An 18,282-nucleotide genomic window follows, 5' to 3' on the forward strand; every position below is an offset into this window, starting at 1 on the left:
CATTACGGATGATTTCAGTGAAAGTCATCGCAACCACCTACTCCATCCGGTGCTCATGGCGGATGGCCGTCAACAAATATGGGTGTGCTTGACGCGTATGTTCAGTCAGTTCCGCAGGACTCATCCTCAACGTGAGCTCATCAGGAACACGATTACGTGACCTCTGGAGATTCTGGAGAGATAAAGACATGCGGGGGATTAATACGCGCCCAAGTGTTTCCATTTTAAAGTATCTTCTTTCCTTTTCTGATTCCGTCTTAGCACCGCGAAGCAGCTTTGGCTATGAGCGGCGTACGGAGGTAGACACGGGACGGCAGGAATGAGGGAGAGAGAGAGGGGGGTTAATACGCCTCCTGGGCCGACTTTAGGGGGACTGTGCCGACATCTGCCTGGAAAGTACACCCGAAAGACCAGGGAAAGCCTTGGACAGTACAGCCGCCAGTGAGATTCGAACCCACAACCTCCCGCTGGTCATTCTCAAGTATTGTTGGTCGGCCATGTCAAAGGTTCTTCACAACAACGCAGGATGTACACGCGTTTGTGATGACAACCTGCGTGTGTGATATCTCATTTGCGTGTGTCGTGTGTGTATGTCTCATAGTATTTTTAATCGCCATCCCACTCATATATTATTCCACGTGCACTGAAGTATATGGTACCGCAATTGTTGCGGTGAATCACCTCATACCATCGTCATTCATGTAGTTGTTGTTGTTGTTGTTGTTGTTGATGAGAACATGTTGGCTAAGCCTTCAAAGTATACACTAAAGTAATAAAGTATACTTCTTAAGTAACAGAATTCCAGAAGCTGAAGATCTGGGCCCGCTTGCACGAACGTTGAGGAATTTTCTCAATGCCCCTTTCACAGTGTATAGGTTTGCCAGAGCTCTATAAGCAGCGTTCAGGACTGTAACGTGTGCTCGAAGCACTATACCGTAGCCCCATGAGGACACGCCACTGAGGAATTTGCTCAACTTTGCAAGCGGATGGATCCTGGTGTATGTATCAGCACCATTGTAACTCGTGCTGAAGCTTGATTTGAAGTGGCAAACGAGACGTGCTAAAGCAACATAGGTCTTCAGGAACATTGTTACCTTATCTTAACATTGGCTTCTTACATCACGAAAAAACTAATCGACAGACCTGACCTAACTTTAACCTCTTACGTGAGCTTCACATCATTTGTGGCGTGATGTGAGTCAGTGATTTACAAAAGAAAAAAAAATAATAGAGAAAAGAAAATATAGGTTGGCCTAATCAATAAATGCACTCGAGATGTACGGTATACCCCAGTGCTCATATGTAGCATATTTATGAATGTACCATAACTCTATGCACACGTCGTTGCTTCTTTCATCCAAATCAATTTCGTTATAATTTCCACACAGGAACCACCGAGAACGGGACTGACCCGAATATGCGTCTGACAAGCAGCGCCACCCCACCCGCTCTGCAGCGTCTGGCGCATCTCGTAGAGGACGATCAGCGCTTCTCAAACAATTCCCTGCACAGTGCAGCGCATCCATCGCAGATGTTCCATATGTCTGTTACAGATACCGACAACCACCTACGTGCCACAACCTATGCAGCCGAGGCCCACGTCTTAAAAAACCACCTATGATGCAGCCCCGATTTAGCTTCGAGCCGCACGCCTCAAATAATCGATCGTGATGGCTCTCCAATGCAACTTGGAGCCGCTTGCTTTTCTCACGCTCACTTCGCTCGGTGCCGCATATTCCCACCTCAGCTTGAACGGCGGGTGCTCCGAAGATCGCCATTGCGTGGACTCGTACAGTGTCTGCGACCGGACAACTCGTCGGTGCACGTGCCGAGCTGGGTACCGTGAACTCCGGCGCGTCTGCTGGCAGAAGAAGGCTCTCGGGAGCCATTGCCTTTTCAACGAAGAGTGCTCGCACGAGGACCCCCGGATGCAATGTCTGCCTACACTGGAGTACGGAAATTTCACCGTGCGATGCACTTGTCCGAAACAGTACCGTGCGGAGCTGGTCGACGAAGAGACGAGGTACCGGTGTCGGCCGAATTACGCGGAGCAGACGGCGTTCAAGCAGGACCTGTGGCCCATTTCGGCCTCGCATATCATCCTCATGTTTGTGGCGTGCGTAGTTGTGTTAGCTCTGTGTCACGTATTTATTCGTTTGTGGATGCAACGCAGAGAGACAGCTTTCTTGCGGAGACAGAACCAGCTGAGTTCCGAGTCTGCCGAGGTCGGCCTGCCGCAGTTCAGACCGCGTCCTCGGGTTATCAATCTGAACTCTGGTGACCCCATCGTGTCCGGGGTGGCTCCCAATTCCACGCTCGTCCTGGATGTTGGGGGAAGTACGGTACAGTTTGAGGAGCCTCCGCCTCAGTACGACGAGGCAGCGCGTTACCTGATACCGCCTGCGGCCACGTCGGCTAACAGCAGCCCCTTGTTGGCGCATGTTCTATGAGACCGTTACCAAGATTTTGTGTTACGTTGGTGTAGCAAAAAAAAAATCGTGTCGCAGGAACGGCATATACGTTGGTGCTCCCACGTTCGCGTTCTGTTCATGATATCCTAAAGACACTTTGTTGTGTATGAGCAATAAAACGACGCATCTACATTATTCACACGCACCAAGAGAAGGGACGAAGAGTATCTTTTATATTATACAGTCACTAACGGCGTGGCTATAACGCACACTGGACTGGTTCACGCGAACCAAATTCCCGGAATATACTCCACACTACACTCTTAGAAATGAACTTCACCGCAGAGCACGCTCGTAGCCAACCATCATCTCGAATGATATCGTTATCTGCTCTGATTTGTTGAAAACGGGAGGCGTACACCTTTTTTTGTGACAATTACGAACAGCATAAGTGTCACAAAAAAGGCGTACGCCTCCCGTTTTCAACAAATCAGGGCAGATAACTGTATCATTCGAGATGATGGTTGGCTAGGAGCGTGCTATGCGGTGAAGTTCATTTTTAAGAGTGTAAAAAGAAAGCAGAACTCCACCGCATAGCACGATGAGCGCGCCAGTCATTGCCACGAACGAATGATGGGGTCGCTTTGATTCCAAGATAGAGGGGGACGTACGCCCTTTTGTGTCAATTTGGATACATGATAATTAGCGAGTGGATTTTGGGGCATTAACAAAAAAGGTTGGAAAGCTGATACATAAAAAGGTGTGCGCCCCCCCCAGCTTATCGTGAGACAGAGCGATATCATCTGCGATGATGATTGGCATACTGCGTGCTATGTATGTAGAGCCACTGTACCCGGTACAGTGACTCTATATGTATGTGGTCAAGAGCGCCCCTGTTAGCCTGTTAGTGGCTACATTGTTACAACAGAACTTCACCACAAAGCACGATCATAGCCAACCATCATTCCGAATGATATCATTCTGTGTCATGATTTGTTCAAAACAGGGGGGGGGGGGGGGGAGGCGCCTATCTGGGACAAGATAATCTGTCCCATCGACACCATTGACCCATGTCGTCTGCTATGGAATATCTTACGATTCGCCGCAGGACATCCCCCATGATGGTTTGAAGAGCACGAAAAGACATGACGTTGAGCAACACCACCTACACAGAAGGCCAGCGCAGCTCCGCGTAACGTCATCCTACTCGGAAGGGCGTCGGCCAATTACGCGAAAGCGCGGTTCCGGCGAAGCAGACGACACGCGCTTCATTGGAGAGAAAACCGTCCGAGTATAGGTTGACGTGTCGCAAGGGCGAGGGGATATGAAGTCACCATATAGCTCCAGCAAACACCCACTTGAAGGGCGTGTTTTCTTATTCAACCCGAGTAGCCGGGAGTTGGGTAATGACATCAGAGCCTTTATCATCACGTGACTCCAGAGTAGCCACCTTTGACCGTAATTTTCGAACGGCTAGAGTTACACTCTCAGAAATGAACTTCACCGCATAGCACGCTCCTAGCCAACCATCAACTCGAATGATATCGCTATGAGCCCTGATTGGTTCAAAACGGTAGGCGTACGCCTTTTTTGTGACACTTATGCTGTTCATAATTGTCACAAAAATGGCGTACGCCTCCCGTTTTCGGTTAATCAGGGCGGATAACGATATCATTCGAGATGATGGTTGGCTAGGAGCGTGCTATGCGGTGAAGTTCATTTCTAAGAGTGTACTCTGCGCTCAAAATGGCGGACTGACCTGACGGGCGAGACGATGTGGAAGTGCTGGCAGACACTCTGTTTAACAACTTGACGCAGATGCGTGCACTCCAGCAGATTTTGAAAATGCTCGACAGTTTTTAACGAGTCCTACATTGCGAAATTGAACACCACCCATATTGTCTGTCAACAGGACGGTTGGTAGCAGACGACGCATCGTCGTCTGCTAGCTCGTGTGTGACGTCAGAACGACGGCTACCCTTCTTTAGAGCAGAGTATCCCTGGCTACTCTGGCTAATTTTCGCCGGCTGGGAGTACTCGGAGTTGCCAGAGTTGAATAAGAAAACGCACCCTCTGAAAACGTTCTACAGTTTTTAACCAGTCCTCCATTTCCAAATCGCAGAGAGAACATCACCCAAATTGTCTGTCAACAGGACGGTTTGTAGTAGACGACACGTGTAGCGTCGTCTGCTAGCTTGTGTCTGACGCCATAACGCCGGCTTACCCTAATTCAGAGCAGAGTAGAGAAGAGTTGTTGCTCCCTGGCTACTCTGGCTAATTTTCGCCGAAGAGTTATGACATGGTTTCCGCTATACTCTGGCTACTCTGGCTATTTTTCGCCGGCTCCACTCGGTATTGCGCCAGAGTTGAATAAGAAAATGCGTCCTCCGGTTAAGAGAAGAAGAAGAAGGACCCCAGAAGGTATATCTGGACCCCCTTGCGCTTGTTAGGAGCCCCACTCTCATTGGCGTCAGTGCTGTCTCTCGGAGCATAACACACTACGCTCTGTCATATAGGGCTGTGGTAGCGGGTCTCGTATCCTACATCGTGCTCTGCAACCGCTTCTAGGCACTTCCTTCCTATACTCTCATACACTTTCATGTACACACACATTCATACAGTCATCCTTTTGGCCCTGTATAGTCGTCATACGCATATTCCTACATACGTGCATATCCAGTTCCTGCATTAGTCATCACATGTCATATATGTCATAAGATACTTGGATCCGACTTGGCCTTAGTCTCCATCATTACTGCACAGACATAAACAAACATCTCACGCCCCTTTTGTCCTGGCCAATCTCCCTTAGTGGCTCACGGCCATTATCTCATTGGTAGAAGAAGAAGAAGAAGACAGCATCATCATCCCACTGCACGAGACGTCGAAACTGCGGTTAAGAACCATAAACAACCATACTTGCAGAGTCCATGCCTTCTGGGAAAGGTACCAAACCAAATTCTCCACATCCCAGGAGCGACAGCAAACACCTGAAGAAAGGGTCGCACAGTAACAGGAGTTCGAGCCCCCATTCCAAGTCGAGTAAGCTTGATTACAAGGGTAAATCGCCGAGGGGAATCAGGACCCCGGCAGACAGCATCCAAGGAAGCGATGAACGCACCGAATCCTTGTTACGCTCCACCAGTTCATCGGAGACGTCTGAGTACGTGTACCTTTACAATACCGCGCGGATCTTCTACATCCCTAACTTTTCAGTTACCACGAAAAAAAACTCTGGTCCAGTGATAGAAAGTAGTACAAAGCGCGACATGTTCTACTTTGAAATTTAAAACTTGAAATTTCTACCTTTGAGAAGTACGACGGCATGGTATGGGCAATTTGCAGCGCCTCCGGCAGTCTTCCAACGTGAGGTGGAGAGCGTGACGATTTCAAAATAAGAAGAATGTAATATTCACTGACGTCATTTATATGACTTTATTGTTTGTTTATATTCACTTATAATTCATATATTATTATAAATATATAATATTCATATATTTTTATTTACCGACGGCATTCCCGAGCACTGGCACATTTCCAGTGACGTGGTTTTTACAGTACATACTTTAAGAAGGCGGTCCGCTTTGTATATCTGTGTTTGCAGAGGCAACCTCAGTGTGACCACATTGTAACGTCACCACCGTCATCACTTTTAATTCGTGTACGTTTTTGATGTCGTCTCTAGTCTCAGGATTTTTGTTTTTGTTATGGATATTTGTGTGTCTACACGTGCAAAGAAGCAGTAAGTGATCGCACCCTTCGCAGGAGTAAAAGTAACCTCCCCTTTGCAGGACCGTTGAAACGACCACGTCAACGGACCTAGACGAGAAGAAGAAACGTACGGTGCGCTCAATTGCAGTCTTTTTCCTCGTTGTGGGTCTTATCCTTGGAATGACCGTCCTGGCTTTGCTTCGACAAAAGGCACCTCCACCCGAAGTACCACGACAGCGTAGGAGTGTTTCACGTACCGTGATGGGGGTGTACTACGAATGGGCTGCAGTCTCTGGAGCCAAGGAATGCCAAGGCGTCCCCAGGTGAATAATAAGCTATAGTCTGAAATATAGCTGCACGATAGAAGGCGCACTCGTAAGTTATGCTACTGGACAAAAACAGCGTGGCATGGAATGGTCCCACCAGCTTGTTCACACCAGCGACATCCTCACCAAGTAGTCTGCTGGAAAGAAACGCAAACAGAGACAGAGAGAGAGAGAGAAAAAAACTGCTCACGGGGTGGAAGTGCTGCCTCGTCTTTCTTGATGAATACCAACGCCATCTAGATTCTGCACAGAAGGCACAGGGGTGACACAAACCCGCCATTGTTGTAACTACCCTCAAGCGGGTGCTTTTGGCAAAACTGCCATCTTGTCCTGGTCGCACGTCATAGAAAACGTCATTTTCAGGTCATGTGACTTTGTTTATATGTCGTTTTGCCGCTTACCGACATATTTTCGCCGTCATAACACCAAGAGATTATCGCATTTTGCTAGCGTAAACTATGCGGTGCTTCTTCCGCAACATGGTAGCCCATTTCTCCTTAGTTTAAGTACATGTCATCGGCTCGGTAAATCTTAACGCGCAGTCGTCATCACATCTTTGGAAGTCAACAATACGAGGCTTTGTGTGCAAAACTGCGCGTTTTACTGCAAGATTATCGGATAAAAATAATTACCGTGATCGAAAAACATCCAAAACGTCGTCCAGAAACAACAACCGCGTTGTTTACAAACGGTTTGGCCGCCGATCACGGGCGCCGCCATCTTTAAGGTCACGTGCGCCTTGACGTTTGCTGTGACGTGCGACCAGGACCTGTCCAGGATGCATTGCCTTCGCCCAGCACGCTTTCGTCTACGGAGGAATACATTGGATGCCACCCCTGTGACAGAAGGCCTGCTTATTGCCTCCTCTCCCTCCTTCGTCACGTCGACATATAAATTCGCCGTTCAGGGAAACTTACAAATGATGACAGCTAACTTCGTATATTTAAACTTGCAGTACAACACGCTTCCCAGCAATATGGGATCTTGTTACGCTTTATTTTGTTTTCCCATTTAGTACGGGGGACGTTTACTGTATCGCAGACGACAGTTGCTGTCCATGAAGCTGACGGTGGCTCGTCTTCACGGTTCGCCCGCTGAAAGCACGTTCGTGATTGACTATGTCGTTGAAAACACGATCCTAATTGGCTGACTCTTAGTTGTTACGTCACGTCGACGAGTAAGCAGACTTTCTGTATTTAGGTGGTGTTGGCACGGCGCCGGAATACCGGAAGTGGCGTACCGCGCTCACAGCACACACCATCGGTCATGTTGTCTGCTACGGAATATCTTATGGCTGAGCTCACCTAGACAAACAAAGCCACGTGACATAGTCAGGAACAGTCCGCCAATTATGACCGTGCTTCGGTGGCCGTAGCTATGGAGACGAAACTGTCGCATGAGCCACATGGGCAGCCACTTGAATCCACGGAAAGGATCTGCTTGAAATCGTCTGCGCCATTTTGGCTGAAACAGAAGGCGTCCCGACTCGATCTGTCCCTATATTCAAACACGCGACATTCCAACCAAATATTCCAGTGGAAGAAAAAAAAAAGCACAAAGAAACTGCTCACGGCATAGGACTGTTCCACATCCTCTTTTGTATGATAAGCATTCGCACGGCGCCGCAAGTGGCGCAGCGCACTGCACGTTTAGCAGACGACGTCGTTCGCGTCCTTTGCTGTCGTCTGCTACTGAATGTGCTGTGGCCGCGCCCCGAAACATTCCTCACGGTTAACAGTGCTGGCAGTGCACGAGAAGACGTGACGATGAGTACTTGCGCTTAGGTGGCAGCAGAAAGCTATGACGTTTCTCGAATCTTCCGCTGGAGTATTCTGCTGTATGTCGCTCGTATGAGTGCACCCGGAAAATAATCAGACTTCACAGTATTTACAAGTCAACAGTCACAACAATTTACAAGTCACAAGTCGTTACTGCGACTTTTTTTTCACGGCTCCCCACCACGACTTAAAGTGGAAATAAAATTCATTCATGCATTCATTCATTCAGTATGTAGCAGAGGAGGTGGAGAGGGGGCAGCCAGTGTTGTACCCGTTACCGAAATATGGTATCGCGATACCGATACCCGTTACTTGAGTAAAAAGTATCGAAATACCGATATCGATACTTCTTTTTTAAAGTAACGAAGTACCGCTACCGTTACTAAAAAAAAGTAACGCGATACTTGGGCGATACTTTTGTTTGAAATACGGATATGGCGCAACACGGAAATATGCTTACGTGAACAGTTTTGCAGTGAAAAGACAGCATATTTCATATGTAGCTCGGAAACGTTATGCTTGACTTTTATCAATAGCTGGTACTTGAAATTGTCTCCTGCCATCCATGCAAGCCGTGGTGTCTTCGGCAGCTGACAGAGGCCACTGTGACAATTAAGTTAGTGTCAGGCCCACACAAACCATGGAGTCCAATGACCCAGGAATCTTTCCGAAGTTAACAATGCCACAGTATATGTGAGCGTGACTCAGTGCGACACGGCAGCTTAGCAGTGGAATCCAGAACGCACTGTCAAAATCTTGACCTCTGTTCGTTGACCTCAACTCTTTTGTTGAAGACAGCGTGGTTATTTCCTTCAGTTTCAAAGAAAAACGGTGAACACGTGTTTGGTACAATTTCATAATTCCGGTTACGGAGCACGTAGGCGTGTCCACGAGCTTCTTGTCGAGGGCAATAACAATGAATAAGAGTAAGAAATATGGTCGGTGAAGAAAGGGTGGGGCACTAAAAAGTATCGGTATCGGTAACGATGCGTTACCATATATTTGTAACGGAAATACTTTTCCGATACCCACTTAAGAAAGTATCGCGATACGCACTCCGATACCGAAAAAGTATCGATTACTGTAACGGCGTTACTTGTAACGGCGATACGTACAACACTGGGGGGCACTGAGCGGGCTTTGTTTATCCAGGTGGCATTGGCTCTGCTCGGGCATCGTTGCCATTCGAAGATACTTTTGTATTGTATGTGATACTGACTCCATTAAAAGTGTTGCCTTTAGTGGTATTTTGGTATTTGATTTTTTAAAACTTCCCTCACATCTGCGTTCCAGAAAGATATTTAAGAGAAACGGAACCATTGGTGACGTAGCCGTCGCTACTCTACTCTGCATATGCGTCGTAATGCCTCACAGGTGTGGTCTCGGAGGAGGATTTTACGCCGTCTATTACAACAGGTAATATTGTGCTTGACGAACACTTTCCAGCACATGTATTCCGTGAAGTGTGAAAGACTGATAGTTTCCTATATATTTACCTTTTACCCTGAAATTCTGGTCACACTAAAATGGCTGAGGAGATCCATGGGAATAAAGCCTACGTTTTAAAAGAGCCACGAAGGTCTCAATTTTAATGTGCGCTTGTGCAAGAACGATAATCCTAGCTGACCTGTAGCGCGTGCGAATGGAGGTTCCCCCTTTCCTCCTTCACAGAGCCACTAAATGAGTGAGTGGCGTTGACGTCACAGTGTGACGTGGAGAGTTCGTGCTACAAGTAGCATCGCGCCGTATCTGTAGCAGACGAATTTCCTCTGGGAAATGACACCTCGCGGCCGCTCGTTCAATTCCACCACTAACAGAAGGCCTGAGCATTCTTTCAATTGGCGGCACGCACTCGGCCCTGCAGTTGGCGATAGTTGTGACGTCACCGAAAGAGCGAAGAAGAGAAAAACTCTCTCATTGAAAATGTACGGCAGCTGGTCTAGGTGCGCGACGTTATCGAAAGTGTCATCGCCTTTTGTTATCTAGGTGGCATAAGCTAGTTACGGTGGATACACGTCATACGGACCTCATTACGTCACGCCAGGAGATTTGGCCTGGCCATTTGGCCAGGCCATTCCAATGTTGGAATGCACCGCTCATGGCTGGTCTTCGTTGCTTGTTAATATATTGGTATCATTGGAGAGCTGGTTCCTTTGGCTAGGGTGGCCAAGAGGCCCTTTTTTTTTTTGTAGGACTCGCGACAGCGGACCTACAGGACCGAGAGTAAGACAATGTCCTCGAAAATTGCTGTTTATCCCAGCAAGATATTGTGAAAACAAAAGACGGTAGCATTGTCCAACCATTTGCAGCGTGTTCTTTCGTTCTTTTTGAAGGGTGCTGAAGTGCGATATTTTTGACATGTTTCTCCTGCAGCAGAATCGATGTTATCCCGCCGGTAACGGTACTGAAAGCGGCAATAATGTCTTGAGCTTTCTACTGTTTCGATCACTCAGTAATTCGAGTGACCGTGGCTGTATCAGCATTGCTATAGTCCTTCCGTAACTATACAGACAGCTCTCGGTATCTCTTAAACAACTTTCTAAGCAGCTATGCTACAACTGAGGCGTGTTGATCTTTCAGGGCTAAGAAACAAGCCTATTCCATAAACTGCGGCGAGAAGGCTGCAAAGGCTGCCAGGAGCGACATGTTTCAATTAGTCGAAAAAGAAAAGTCTCTGTTCGGTGAGCCTTTAAACTCTTGTCTCCAGGATACATACTATATGTAGCAAGTTTGCATGTCGATGAAACCTCTTGTCTTCAGAATCCTTTACACTTTACACTCTATCACTTTACACTCCTGCAAAATATTTTGGCTCTACGTGATGCGAAAGCTAGACAAAATTAATTTTTGTTTTTGAGAACTGTGACGTCATGTTAGGCTCCGATGGAGCGTCCGGCTCTCATCTGGCAACGTTGTTGCCCTTCGCGTCTTCCGGGGGTCTTCTTGTCTCCGGGTTGCTCTTCGCGTCTCCCACTTTTTGCGCTCCGTTAGCGGAGCCCCACGTGACATACCCTCCGACCGCTCCAACCTTCGAGAAAACACAATGAGGGAGAAGACATCTTTCCCGTTTCCCCTTCTTTCGATCAGCGTCCGTGACTTCACCATGTGACCCTCCCGGATGCCGGCATCGTTGCTAGGAGACGAGCGCCCTCTACAGAACATGACATTATTGCAGTTTGTGGGCTAATGATTATATCACCCGCTCCTCGCGTCATCGAAACTTGTGGGAGGCTTCGCAGATCTTCAAAAAATGACAGAAGTGCACAGCGTTCGTAATCACGATTGAAATTTCGCGCATCGAATCCTTGAGGCACCTTCTTTTTAATGACTAAATAAAATAAACGCTGTTTTCCGAGTCCGGAGTGGCATTTTGAGAAAAAAGTTACCAATTTTAGACCTTCTGCGAACTAAATACGTTGCCAGTGGACCTTTTTTCACATACGCGTCGTATCCTAGCGGTTCTCCAACGAACCAATGCAGGGTGCGCGTCGAAACAAATCCACGTGGATAGCACAAATTGACCAAAACCGGTCCGGTCTCTCCACTGGTCCCCACTTCTGTCGTCCCCATGGTGCGCCATTCTAGTGAAGACAAAGATAATCCTCTCTGGCGCCTCAAGGTCATGCGCATGCGCATAGGCCATTGTGAAAAAGGTCCATATACAATGCCATGAGTCCCTTTCGGGAATAAATGAATGGACGTTTATGCGACGTTTAGGGAGTTATCGCAGTGCTAGGGAAAATGGGGAGTAACTATAATCTATGAGGCGAGCTGTGAGAGATCCCCAATTACCCCCTCTCTCACTTTTTTTTAGAAAGGAGAGCTATTCCAGAAGACATGCTCTTAACCAGGAGACAAAAGCCGGTTAACACAACATGCGAAAACATGCCTACAGTATACGGGCACCATCATCATCGCACGAATAAAACGCTATCCCGGTCCTGTCAAAGAACACTTAGAGCGGAACACAACTGCCCTTTGCGAGGGTCAGGACAGCGTTTTGCTCGCGTGCTGCTGATGCCCGTATAGGCATCAAGACCTCCAACGTTTAATTTCATTTTCTCACGCTGTGTGAAGCCGGCGTAGTTCATCAAATACAAATATAGCTCTGCATGTGCTCAGGTGGTCTAGCTGTCGCGGTGTTCGGCGAGCTACGCGGCTACGAATTGCTACTGAAGACAACAGGGAGCACGGTGCCGTGGAGAGAGCTCTTCCAAGATGCTATCACTTTCGCGGAGAAAGGCTTCACGGTGTACGATGATCTGGAAGAACATATTCGGCGACTGCAAATACGCTACTACATGAATGCGGAAATTAGGTTGGTATACAACGATAGAGTACAGAGGGCCATCTAAACTATTTTCAGTTTAAGACATCTGATGAAAGTATGTGTAAATTTGCCGAGCAACACAAAAGGTTTTGATGCATGCTGTTCAAAAAAAAAAGAAAATAAACTTACACAAACACAGCCGCGCTCGCTCACTCTCGACTCGCCCCGCGGGGTGTAACAAGGAGGAGAAGGACGACCAATGACGGCATAATGCCCGCGCGGTCAGTCGAGGACAGCGCCTGTTCTTTTCATTTTGTGTGTGAGGACTTTCTTCTTCTGTAGTTGGTAAACCTAGTCGCACGGGAGTTCCCCTGCAATGCTTCTTCAGGGCCCTGAACAGCGTATACTAGCAGACGATACTCTGAACCAATCAGCGAGCGCGGACGGTGTAGCGTTAGCGCGAGGTCACGTACTGCTCTCCAACACCGTTGTGCACAGCTATTTCCGGCGTACTTTAAATTCAACTACTGCGGTAAATATGACCTTGTGGGGGTGCATTTCACTGACCTACCGGACTCATGCGGTCTAGTAAACGTTCGGTTCTGGAGAGAGTTGGCTGCACCGTCGCAAAACTGTTTTCTTCGCTTTGCTTTCCTCCCGCGCTTTAAGGAAGTAATGTAATCGGCTCCAGCTTGCAGGACATCATAGCAAACGACAAAGCCATTATTTTCATTCGCAGGGATCTGGAAAACTGCAGCAAGCTTGTCAAATTTGTGGATTGCAATCAATTCCCTGACTGTTACAGTAGGGAATGACATCATTTTGGCCCAAATATCGCGGGCGGGCGTGGCGAGCGAAGCGATTTTGTTGCATCTCCCATAGACCCTCACGTATTGAAAACTTGACAGACTTTAATTCGCCAAAAATCAGTGGATCGCATCATGGCTTCAAAACTATGTCATTACCTGGATAAACTCAAGGGGAACACGCCCGTACCTGTTTCGCGTAGAAATTTAGCGAGGTTTACGAGAACCCTGCGAACAAAAATTCCCCCTAGAATTCTTAAGAAGTGAGTCCGCCTTAACAGTTTATACAAAGAAAACAGGGTGTTAAAAATTACTTCCGTGCTACTTTAACGCGCAAAAGCTCGCGCATCTGACTTATATCCGCTCAACAGGGATATCCTGTTCAACAGCACCGTGGGCAGGACGTTAACTGTTGGCGACCGGTTCGTTAATAAGCCCCTGGCGAACACACTGCGCTATCTGGCTCGGTCGAAACCAGACGCTCTGTCCGTTGGGCAATTAGCCGAAGCACTCGCGAACGAGATACAGAAAGCGGGTGAGTATATAGTCCAAAGGTGAGCCCAAGCGGGATGACCACCGGACCATTTATGTTCTTCGACGCGCAGGGGGCATCATTACCGCGGATGACTTTCGAAGCTTTTATCCCATATCAGAGAAGGCCCTGGAGACAAAGTTCGGCGACACGGCCAGCTTGTACACGACGACTTTGCCGTCGGGCGGGCCGATCCTCTCCTACATCGTCGGAATCATGGACAAGTTCCGCAGTAATGCCGGTTATTTACGAGACAACGAATTCACCTGGCATCGCATGATAGAGGCCTCGAAGTTTGGATTTGCGCGACGCTCTAATTTTTCAGACCCGTACTCGCCAGACGTGACAACCAATCAGGTTAGTAGTATATATAGGGTGTCTTCACATGACGTCAAACGAACGCGTTTGGTGATGGTCACTTTTTCGGCGCAGCCTGCCGAGATAATTTAGCATTTGATCGAAAACGAAGCCTTGAATGATGTTTTGAAATGCGGTCGCGTCCGTACCCTTCTTTTATCCCGAAGACACTTCGTCGTTGGGCGCGACGCCCAATAAAAATAATAAAATAAAATAATTGTGTCGCCTTCATGTAAACGCAGCTTTTGGGTCCTTTACGAGTACACTGTAAACTTTTTCACACCTTTAAAGGTGTGCGCTATGAACATTCAACCTGGTTGCGTAACATTGCATCTCCAGGATGATATTTTACAAAATTTGGAACGCATTACTAAAGATCAAGTGTCAATGCAAATCTTGCTTTCATTATGTCTTGGATATCGTAGGTACGAGCTAATGCATATATGCATCGCTATCGATAATCGAGCACGCGCAAGTGTCTACAATACTGTTGAACAATGTTGAGATGTTGCAAGACTGAATTTTTGGAGGACAGACAACACTCGAGTAAAGAAAATTTGTGCGAAACCGTGCTCCATTATGATGTTACCAAAATTACACCTAAAAAGGCGTGCGCCATGCACGTTGTTACACCTTTAAAGGTGTGAAAAGATTTAGAGTGTATGAGACGTCACCCCGGAGATCTGATGTTGTCTCCTAGCGACAGGAGTAAGGTTGCCAGACACTTTGGGAGATCGAATTCTTTTTTTTTCTTTCGTTATAATTCTGCGTCACGTCGGAGAAACAATATTTTGGCAGCAGACAGCGTGAGTCACGTAAACTGCAATGCCATAAATTCGGTACAGGATCCTGAAGAGAGGAAACTTAAAACTCTCCTTTCAGAGGAAAGCTTTATTGGATCTCGCACAGTCTCTTACCCACGACACCGTGAGGAGATTAACGTCCAATAAAATACGCAACAAGCCACAACCCAAGCCATCATTCTATAGCATATCTGGGAAGCACATCCGAGACCACGGCTCTGGACAGTTGGCCGTCGTCGCTCCCAACGGAGACGCCCTTGCCGTGATCAGCAGCATCAACACAGAGTACGTAGACGCTGACCCACCAGTTTGTAAAGCGATCATGTCGCATCCGTTCCAGTCGATATCGAAACTATGAGTGCCATATCATTCCTCGTTGACCACTGACCACGGCATCAAAAGTCCCACGCAAAAGCGTGGCGTATAGTTTTATTATACGCCACGTATAGGAAGTGCCATGGGGGAAGTGAAATATTTATAACATTTGTTATGATTGTTGGGAGGAACCTTTAACCGGGAATTCCTCTCTCTGTCTCCTCCTCCCGTATTTAATGTTCTCCAGATTCTCCAATAAAAAAAAAGTAGTAAATGAAAATGTACAAAAACACTCGCAGAAGGCAGCCTTTGACGGACGGCCCAATCCCGTCGCGTGACTTCGACAGCTCTCCAGTGCCTGCCTACGTCACGAGTCACATGATCGGCCCTACCAGAGGGATAGCTGACGTTACGACATACTACTACTCCCCTCTTCCTTTTACACGCTCTTTCAAAGTGTTTTCGAAAGATATATGGAACAGAGGCCGTGCGTATAGGCTTGTCGTTCTCACCTGCGCTGCCGCCCATGCCCAAACACCAATAGCGTGTAAAAAAAAAAAAAAAAAAAAAAAAACTGGGACCAATACAAGAGCTCAAGATCCCAGTGCTGGTTACATAGGAGACAACACACACATGTACACGCATGCACTGAGACACGGTGATGATGGAACTGCTTGCCTAGTCGGCCACGCTTAGGCGGGCAACGTCACGATTGTCGCAGTGGGATAACGTGCGTCCTGGGCCGACTTCACTGGAAACTGTGCCGACATTTGTCTTAAAGCGTCCGAGGAAAAGCCATGGAAACCCGGAATGCAACCCGGACAGTCGAACCCGGGTCACCTCCCAGTATTGGCGTGGAATGCCATCACCGTATAACACTACGCACGTGAGCTGGTTGCCTTCCCAAGCAGCACAATGTACTGAAAGTCGAGTGCAATAGGGGTGGACGGGTAGGTGGAAGATCTTGAACAGACTCTTGAAACTAAGGAACATTGATAAGACACATACCGTCCACCCCTATTGCACTCGACTTTCAGTACATTGTGCTGCTTGGGTTCAGTGCCCGTGTGCGTTGTCGATTTTATGTACCCAGTCGGGTTTACTATGGGGTTTTGTCGCTTTTAAATTTGTAAGGAAGGTCACCTACTACAAATAAGGTTGCTGCCACTCTTTCTCAGAAAGAAAAACTGAGGACACAATGACACACATGCCGCGCAGCTTCTAGAATTTCACGTTCCTTTCTATCTTTCTACCCAGACTCACGTCATATTCATGGGCACAAATAAATATCTATCTATCCATCTATTTATCTTTGCTTCGACCGATAACCCTAGCCTTCCCCCAACAAAGGACGTTACCTGCATGTCTTGCAATCTTCAGGCAGAGATGTTGTCCTGATTTGTTCTGTCTGTTCAGGTTTGGAGCCCTTGTTCTCTCGCACCAGACTGGGATTTGGATGAACAACGCCATGGACCATTTCTCGACACCCAAAGAATGGAACGAGCATGGCCTGCCACCGACTGCAGCTAACGCTATCGCTCCTGGTAAGCGACCCCTGTCGTCATCAGCGCCGAGCATCATGGTCAACGGCAGGGGTGACGTCATATTGGTCATCACTTCCACTGGCTCTGGCACCATCATAACTGGTATAGCGCAGGTAATACACGAAAGGATTACTGCGTTCATTGGGGTCTCAATGCGTTTCCTTTGTTTGTTGCATATCCCAGGTGCTGATGCGAATTAGGTGGATGGAACATTCTGTCAAGCAGGCCATCGACTGCGGGCGCCTTCACAGTCAATTGTATCCCAGCACAGTTTTTCACGAACGCATAGCGGACAATGTGCGTCTGAGAGGTGGAACCCTTGTCTAGCGTTTATTCACTGACGTCACCCCTCTAGAGGGCGCTACCTTCGAAACAGGCGAGACTGCCGCCATGGTGTAGGTCTGACGAAGCTCCGTATCGGCTTTCGTACGTTGCTACTGTATGGTTTTTAGAAGACCATAAGCGTTGAAAATATGAAGATCGCCGGAGCATCATAGAGTCCGGTGACTTCCATAATTTGTGTTCCATGTTATCTGCACCGTGTACAAATATCTGCAAAGTACAAGGACTTGGAAACACAATATGAACGGTTGAATGCGATGAGGGTGACACATGGATGGGTGACGTGGACAGATAGAGAGTTGACAGCAGGAAGGAGAGGGGACGGGGGTTTAGTATGCGTCCCGGGGCGACTTCAGGGGAACCGTGCTGACATTCCTCTGGAAGGTCTACCTGAAAACCCAGGGACAATCTGAGACAGCACAACCTGTGCCTCGCGTCACTTCCCAGTCTCGGCATGGAAAGCGATCATGCTAACCCAACGCGTTGGCTAACCACCCAAGGCGTTGGCTAACCACTATGCCACAGGATTTAGTATGAGGGCGTTGCAGTCAGAAACCTCAGGTCAAGACCTAAACGTCATGGTGGCAAATCATCACGCGACTGTGGCGCTCCCCCGTGGGATGAGGTCACGCGAATGAGCCCTAACTTCGTGTCTGAAAGGTCATGCCTTATCCGTTACAGGACGTGTTGGCAGGACTACTACACCGCGGCCACACACTCTCAGAAATCGTCTGGGACGGCACCGTGAACGTGATTGCACGTGACTATACAACTTGGAGCCTGAATAGCACCTACGATTACCGCCAGAGAAGTTCTACAGGAATGGATGGCGTCTAGAGCAGCACCCACTGCGCGTGGCGCGGACCACAACGATGACACGCTGAATACTGTCTACTATAAGAATGCAATACAGTTTTACGATGTTATCTGTATGTGTGATGCTCACCAAAGTTACTTCGTATAAGCCTATTGTGACTAGACTACGTCAACTCCAGGAAGTGACATATGAAGGGATGAGTTGGTGATAGCGTCTTAGCGCCGCGAAGTAACTGTGGCTAAGAGCGGTGTAGAGGTGTCGATAACAGAA

At 47.9% G+C, this 18,282-nt stretch overlaps 1 protein-coding gene across 2 annotated transcripts; it reads left to right on the forward strand.

Moving 5' to 3' along the window:
* The first annotated feature begins 5,264 nt into the window (after positions 1-5,264).
* Positions 5,265-18,121, forward strand: LOC135370839 (scoloptoxin SSD14-like). 2 transcript variants are annotated; one of them, XM_064604715.1, is made up of 11 exons: positions 5,265-5,574; positions 6,203-6,445; positions 9,520-9,642; positions 10,807-10,907; positions 12,349-12,544; positions 13,674-13,837; positions 13,908-14,191; positions 15,074-15,279; positions 16,726-16,966; positions 17,037-17,163; positions 17,877-18,121. In XM_064604715.1, the coding sequence occupies exons 1-11, from the start codon at positions 5,342-5,344 to the stop codon at positions 17,957-17,959; spliced, it is 2,001 nt and encodes a 666-aa protein (XP_064460785.1). In that variant the 5' UTR covers positions 5,265-5,341; the 3' UTR covers positions 17,960-18,121. The 2 variants fall into 2 exon arrangements, with proteins under 2 accessions (XP_064460785.1, XP_064460784.1); XM_064604714.1 differs by having other exon boundaries at positions 17,037-17,150.
* Positions 18,122-18,282: the final 161 nt, after the last annotated feature.

Source organism: Ornithodoros turicata, chromosome 10 (genome assembly GCF_037126465.1).
Source record: "Ornithodoros turicata isolate Travis chromosome 10, ASM3712646v1, whole genome shotgun sequence".
Taxonomy (NCBI): Eukaryota; Metazoa; Arthropoda; class Arachnida; order Ixodida; family Argasidae; genus Ornithodoros; species Ornithodoros turicata.